The 8,248-nt window shown below is 34.1% G+C and overlaps 1 protein-coding gene across 1 annotated transcript; it reads left to right on the top strand.

The window, feature by feature from the left end:
* The first annotated feature begins 2,532 nt into the window (after nucleotides 1–2,532).
* Nucleotides 2,533–7,663, top strand: LOC140920649 (uncharacterized). Its single transcript, XM_073369450.1, has 4 exons — nucleotides 2,533–3,771; nucleotides 3,874–4,041; nucleotides 4,277–4,763; nucleotides 7,461–7,663. The coding sequence occupies exons 1-4, from the start codon at nucleotides 2,533–2,535 to the stop codon at nucleotides 7,661–7,663; spliced, it is 2,097 nt and encodes a 698-aa protein (XP_073225551.1).
* Nucleotides 7,664–8,248: the final 585 nt, after the last annotated feature.

Here is an 8,248-nt window from a genome sequence, read left to right as displayed (position 1 = left end):
TTACAAATAAATAATTTAATTGATGAAAATTGAGTGTTAACATATTTTTTTTAGAATACATGTATAGTAAACTTTTGTTCATTATCTTTTTAAATAAATTCGTGCATTTTAATAATTAGAAGTAACTTTTATAATAATTTTTAATATATTCGTATTTTATGATTATTTTTAATAAATTTGTGTATTTTCTATCAAATAGAATATCTATTTTTGTTTTATAAAATGATAATATTAATAATATTATATGATTATTTAATTATTTATTCACAAAATTCATTTGATATTGTTATTAAAAATATGGAAAATAAAAAAACTATTTATAAAATTATACGAATATGAAATGTTATGATTTGCTTGGTTTCTTAAAAGATGTTATTATGAGTAAAGTATCTATAGCTTACTCATATGGTAGATATTAAAATTTTGAAGTATAGAAGTATATATGAATTGAATCCATGTCCTTGAAGGTATATAGATTTTCATTATATATGCATTAATTTAGTTTCGGTGTATTTAAATGTATTGAGAAATAGTAATAATTTTCAAACAAAAATGTATAACTAAAGGTTTTCAAAAAGCTAACTAGAGTTGTTATATAGAGAATTCATGCAAAACACATTTGAATATGTAATTGATCAGACATAAGTAAGATGACCATATATATTGTTGACAATCAATATTAATCGATTAATTTAAGTTTTATAAGTATAACATAATAATAGTTGTGACAGATTTAGATATAATATCATTTTATAAAAATTGTTAAACATAATAATGTTATAAAAAAAATGCATAATAAAATGACAACAAAATAGATTGGGGGTTTGTTTTATGTATACAATTTGATAATAATCTAGATAAAATTTCACGATTTCGAAGAGTTACTATAGAGGAACGTAATTGTGTATGAACGTGAAAGGATGATTGATAACGTAAAATATTACTCATATAATGATTGAGCAAAATTGAAAGTAATTATAAATTCATAATAATGTTATAAAAGAATTTTTTTTAAAAATGCATAATAAGATTACAACAAAATAGATTTGGGGGTTTGTTTTTGTTGAGACAAAATCTCTCAAATGATTTTAATGATAACAAAATTATTTAAGAGATTATGGTTGTGGTTAATGACTAACATGTGCTCTTGAGTATATTCATATAAGATAATAGGTTATTAATCATTAAGGCAAAAAGAAGGAAAATATAATTTTGGCCTGAGGATGGAAAACCACGAGAGGATGGCATATGATCAAGAACACCTCGTGAGGATGGGCTACAAAGTGAAAATCTCCAGATCTGCCCAAGTTATGTCCTCACCAGTACATACGCTTTTATTCATTAAAGAAATATATAACTAAATCAAAGAAATAGTATTTGAAATAAAAGTTAGAAGGCCAAAAGGAAAAGGACAAGAATAGCTAGATCTAAATCTGTGAGGATGGCAGAATAGGCTGAGGATGGACCAACTATGTTGAAAGCAACCCATCAAGCATGTGCAAACAAATGTCAAAATCTGATCATTTAATGGGCTTGCACGTTTTAATGCATAAGGAAGTCAAGTTAGCAAAAGGCAACTTGAAACAAGCCAAAAATGGAAGATCACATGTTGCTGCCAGATCTGATCCTCGGACTGAGTATGACAGCCCTATGTCATAAAGTGGCTTTTTCTCTCTTGTCCACATCACCTCAAAAGATGAAGCCAACCTAGACCTTAAAGACTTCGAAAAATGCAGCTCAGAAACAGCCTTGCACTCTGATTAAAGTGAAAAAGCAAGGACATGTCAAGATCAAAGCATGTGCTGCGTGAGGATGGTTCTGCCTAAGCCTAACAAGCTGAGTGGCAGTTCTGTAATTTTGATGAAAACCTTGGATCCTTTGAAAATGAGCTCCAACGGTCATCAAGGGCTTGGATCTGTATAAAATGCATACAAGCTCTCCATTGGAAGACACACAACACACTTGCATAAAAAGATCAAGCATCTTAAAGCTTTCAAGAAGCAAATCACATCCTCCCTTATTACTTTCTTTGATCCTACACTATATCTTTGTATATCTTTTGAGAAAGTATTAAGTATCAATCACTCTCATTCTACTTTGTAATTTCCTAGTGAGTGAAGCTTGGAAATATTTGGAAATTGATTGTAAGCTTGGTGAAGCTTGATAATACACAGTTTGTAATCATCCTCGGGTTGAGGATTGATCTGTTTTGAAAGTTAGTGAAATCTCACAAGGGTGTGAGGACTGGACGTAGCCATCTTTGGGTGAACCAGTATAAAATTGTGTGTGTGTCCCTCATATTCTGCTCCTACTTTTTTACTCAGCTTAGATCTAACGATTTAAAAATCCCATCCTCGAGCTAGCCATCCTCAGCGAGAGGATAGTTTTAAAAACACTTAAAATATTTTTTAACAGCAAAATCCCTATTCAACCCCCCTTTCTAGTGATATTTAGCTACATCAATTGGTATTAAAGCAAGGTTCTCTAAAAAATACACTTAATAGTGTAAGAGAAAAAGATCCAAAAAGAAAAATGTCAAAAGCTAAGTACATCCCTGAAGGAGGATCATCCAGCCGATCTCCCTACTTTTATGGTACAGATTACTATCATTGGAAAGGTAAGATGAGGTTATTTCTCATATCACAAGACAACAACATGTGGTCCGTGGTGGAAAATGGAGATCATGTCATTAGGACCAACAACGCAGATGCAACCTCCGATGAGAAACCTCAAGCACAATGGACGGCTGATGAAAATGCAAAGGTACTCCTAAACTCTAAAGCTCATTTATTTCTAACGTGTGCTTTGTGCAGGGAAGAGTATGACAGAGTTGAAGAATGCAAAAACGCTAAAGAGCTATGGGATACTCTAAGAATTCATCATGAAGGATCAAGTCATGTAAAAGAAGCAAGGATAGATATGGGAGTAAGGGATTTCGAACTATTCGAAATGAAGGAGGATGAAACCATTGATGAAATGTTCTCAAGGTTAACCATCATATTGAATAACTTGAGATCTCTTGGAAAGGTATACTCCGTTCAAGAAAGGATAAGAAAGATCCTAAGAAGTTTACCAAAAGAATGGAGGCATATGGTAACTGCCATTACAGAAGCAAGAGATTTGACCAACATGAAATTAGAAGATTTGGTTGGAACTCTAAGAGCTCATGAACCATTGTTGATGGCTGATAAACCAAACAAAAGGGGAAGAATGATTGCTCTAAAAACCAGCCAAACAGAAAGCTCATCCTCCAAGAATAATGAAGATGTCATAACAAAGGAAAACACAGAGTATCCTCTGTCTGAGGATGAGGATGACCTCGTTATGATTTCCAGAAAAATCCAGAGGATGTTAAACAGAAGAGGACAGAATAGAGGACCTCCTCAAAAAGAAAAAATTGACAAAAGTCAAATAACTTGTTATGGATGCAACAAGATGGGACACTATAAAACTGAGTGTCCTCTCAACAAAAGGAACTCTAGAAAATTCCCATACAAAAACAAATCCATGATGATCACTTGGGATGATAGTGATGAGTCATCCTCGGAGCAAGAAAAGGAAGAAGAGGCCAACCTATGTCTCATGACAAAATCAGAAAATGACAAGGTAAGTATTTCTGATCTATGTCCAAATTGTGAAAAATTAGAAGTTGAATTTGATAGCCTTTTAAATGACTCATACACTTTATCTCAAAAATGCATGTTTCAAAAAACCCAACTTGTTGAGATAAAGAAACAAAATGAAGAGCTACAGAAAAAGAATGATGAATATGTTAAAATCATTCAAGAGTTGCAGCAATCTCACTTTCAAAATTCTGAGAAACAAAAAATTCTTGAAACGCATCCTCCTGACGAGGATACAGGAAAGGAAATTTTGAAAACTGAGGTTATGGAACTAAAAAATGATATTTCCAACTTTGTCAAATCTACAGAAACATTTCAAAAGATAATGGGGTCCCAATCTGGAATATTTGACAAGGCTGGAATTGGTTTTAAAAGCTCTCAAAAACAAAAATTATATGAAAACTTTTTCTTGCCTAAAAAACGAGAGGATAGGCCTAAATGCACCTTTTGCAAAAAACTTGGGCATACTTCCAAAATTTGTCATGCTAAGAAGAAAGCTAACAATGAAAAGGCAGCATGCTCATTCTGTGGTAAACATGGGCACCATGATTCTATTTGCCATCATAAAAGGAATGTCCTCAAAAGAGGAAAAACTAACCAACAAGGACCCAAAGCTATATGGGTACTTAAGTCTCTTTTAAACTCTAAAACATGTTCATCCTCTAATCAACAAGAGAAAGCCTTGGTACTCGGACAATGGTTGCTCAAGGCATATGACGGGAGATAAGCACTGTTTCATGTCATTGGAGATAAAGGATGGAGGATCAGTCACATTTGGTAATAATGATAAAGCTCAAATAAAAGGAACATGTATTATTGGTAAGAATAATTCTGCAAAAATTGAAAATGTTCAATATGTGGATGGCTTGAAACATAACTTGCTAAGTATTAGTCAATTGTGCGATAGTGGTTTTGAAGTTATTTTTAAGCCAACTCTATGTGAGGTTAAACACTCATCCTCGGGTAGAGTTTTCTTTTCCGGTTTTAGAAAAAAGAATTTATATGAACTTTATCTTGATGATTTACCTACTGAATCTTGTTTTGTTTCCATTGAAAAAGATAAATGGATTTGGCACAAACGAGCCGGTCACACAAGCTTAAACACTATTTCTAAATTAGCAAATTTAGAATTAGTAAAAGGTCTTCCAAAAATTAATTTTGAAAAAGACAAAGTTTGTGAAGCTTGTGTGAAAGAAAAACAAGTTAAAAGTAGTTTTCACTCTAAAAACTTTGTTTCAACAAATCATCCTCTTGAACTCATTCACATTGATCTCTTTGGTCCTATCAAAACTCCAAGTCTTAGTGGAAAAAGATATGGCTTTGTACTTGTTGATGATTTTTCCCGTTTTACTTGGGTTCTATTTTTAAAACACAAAGATGAAGCCTTTGAGGCATTCCACCATTTTTGCAAAAAGATTCAAAATGAAAAAGGTTCAAAAATTGTCTCGGTGAGAAGTGACCATGGAGGTGAATTTGAAAATGAATCTTTTAAAAATCTTTGTGAAGAAAATGGTATTTCTCACAACTTTTCTTGTCCAAGAACTCCCCAACAAAATGGGGTTGTTGAAAGGAAAAATAGAACTTTACAAGAAATGGCTAGAACTATTTTAAATGAAGCCAACATTGAAAAATATTTTTGGGCCGAAGCCATTAATACCGCTTGTTATATTTCAAATCGTACATCCATTAGAAAAATTTTGAACAAAACTCCATATGAATTATGGAAAGGGAGAAAACCAAATATTTCCTATTTTCACATATTTGGGTGTTATTGCTACATTCTAAATAATAAAGAAAATTTGGGAAAGTTTGATCCAAAATCCGATAAAGGAATTTTTCTAGGATACTCCACAACGTCAAAAGGTTATAGAATATATAATCTTAGGACTCAAACTGTGGAGGAATCCATGCATGTTATTTTTGATGAGTTTGATGACTTGTGTTTAGAGAAAAAGGATAAAGATGAAGAAGATGAAAAATCATCCTCTCAAGCACCGGGTCCTCGCGTAGAGGATGAGTCTGACCCAACCTCTCAGCAACTTCCAAGAGGATGGAAAACAGTCACGCATCATCCTCTAGATCTAGTCATTGGAAATACTGAAGATGGTGTGAGAACCAGAAACTCTCTAAGGGAAAATACTTCCAACATGGCCATGATATCACAAGTTGAACCCAAGACAATTGATCAAGCTATTGGTGACAAATCCATGGGTTGAAGCTATGATGGAAGAACTCTCACAATTTGAAAGAAACATGGTATGAAATCTTGTACCCCATCCTCTGGACAAATTTATTATTGGAACTAAATGGATATTTAGAAACAAACTAAATGGGGATGGAGAAGTCATTAGAAATAAAGCAAGACTAGTGGCACAAGGGTACAATCAACAAGAAGGAATAGATTATGATGAAACGTTTGCACCCGACAAGACTTGAAGCAATAAGAATCCTCTTAGCTTATGCTACTCATAAAGGTATAAAACTATTTCAAATGGATGTGAAAAGTGCCTTTTTGAATGGGTTCTTAAATGAAGAAATGTATGTTCGTCAACCTCCTGGGTTTGAGGATGAGAAGCGGCCAAACCATGTATTTAAACTATCTAAAGCTCTTTATCGTTTAAAGCAAGCTCCTAGAGCTTGGTATGAGAGGTTAAGTTCTTTTCTAAAAGAAAATGGATTCATTAGAGGACAGATTGATACTACTCTTTTCAAGAAAACACTTGAAAATGATTTATTGATTGTTCAAATATATGTCGATCACATTATATTTGGATCCACAAATGAAAAAATGTGTAAAGAATTCTCAAATCTCATGCAAAGCGAGTTTGAGATGAGTATGATGGGGGAATTAAAATTCTTCCTTGGTTTACAAATCAAACAACGAGAGGATGGTATTTTTATCTCACAAGAAAAATACACCAAGGATTTGCTCAAAAAATACAACATGAGTTCAGCCAAGAGTATGGGAACTCCGATGCACCCATCCTACACACTCCACAAAGATGATGAAGGAACTCCAATTTCTGAAAAAGAATACAGAGGGATGATAGGATCCTTGTTGTATTTAACAGCAAGCAGACCGGACATAGTCTTTGCAGTCGGTCTTTGTGCAAGATTTCAATCATCTCCTAACGAATCTCATCTCATAGCTGTAAAAAGGATTTTTAGATACCTTGTTGGCACTATAAATCTGGGAATTTGGTACAAGAAATGTTCCAATCTTGACCTCATAGCTTATTGTGATGCCGACTACGTGGGAGACAAAGTTGAAAGAAAAAGCACAAGTGGTGCTTGCCAATTTCTTGGTAAATCCCTAATAAGTTGGTCATGCAAAAAACAAAGTACCATTGCTCTTTCAACTACTGAAGCAGAGTATGTATCAGCCGCTCAATGTTGCTCACAACTGCTCTAGATAAAAAATCAGCTTGAGGATTACTCGCTAAGGTACGCAAAAATTATCATCCTCTGTGATAATACAAGTGCAATAAATCTTTCTAAAAATCCCATTCAACATTCTAGATCTAAGCACATTGAAATTAAACATCATTTTATAAGAGATCATGTGCAGAAAGGGGATTTAGAACTGATTTTTATTGACACTGAAAATCAATTAGCAGATATCTTTACCAAACCTCTCCAAGAGGATAGGTTCAAAAAGATCTTGGATGAACTTTCAATTCTTAATTTGTCTAAAATTAATTGATTTATCTTGGTCATATCCCTTTATTATATTATTATAATTTTTATTATATAATTATAATTTTTATTGTATTTTTATATTTTTTATTATTAATAAATATATGTTTTTTTTAAATAAATAAATATGTACAATTTTAGTTAGGCATGTGAGGATAGGAAAACCATCAGAGGACGGAATGTCCTGTTTAGTGAAACGTTCCCTGACGAGGCAGCCTAGAGAAAAGTGGCACGCCTTCTCTGTCATTGGGCAGCACACGTGGCGCATGCCTCCGTGTTCCACGCCATGCATTGAATGCATTTACGGCCACGTGACTCATCCATCCAATCCATCATCTCACTAGCTTCCTAGGCATACGACGCATTAAATTTTTCTGTCTCCTAACGTCTTTTCACGATTCCTCACGTTCCCTCACGGTCCCTCACACGTTTCCTCACACGTTCTCGCTGTTCATCTCCCATCCTCATATATATGTATCCCATCCTCTATCATTCTCAGTCATCAACCATCTGCTCAGAAAACCTTTCTTCACCCATCAGTTTCTTCCCACACCTTTTCCTATCAATGGCTCGAATCAAAATGACTGCAAAACGCAAAATATCATACCAAGAACCAGAGGAAAACCAAGACGTCTACTCAAGCACTGAGTCAGATTATCATGAGGAAAACCAATCTGAAGCAACTTCCATGAACACCATTTCTTCATCTCAACCATCCAAAAGCTCATATCCTTCTATTACTCCAAAAATCGTCATAAAATCCTCCTCCTCAACTCCTTCCAGGCGCTCCTCCAGAATCATGTCAGGAGCCGTTTCGTCCAACAAGGCACCTCCTCAGGATAATACGATCCATGTCATCAACTCTGATGATTCAGAGACCACTCCTCCTACTGAACCATCACAACAGCCTCCTCATGCAAAATCAAATT

This window comes from Cicer arietinum, chromosome 6, assembly GCF_000331145.2.
Source record: "Cicer arietinum cultivar CDC Frontier isolate Library 1 chromosome 6, Cicar.CDCFrontier_v2.0, whole genome shotgun sequence".
Classification (NCBI taxonomy): Eukaryota; Viridiplantae; Streptophyta; class Magnoliopsida; order Fabales; family Fabaceae; genus Cicer; species Cicer arietinum.
The sequence above is the reverse complement of the archived record's forward strand: the minus strand, read 5'-3'. Positions and strand labels throughout refer to the sequence as shown.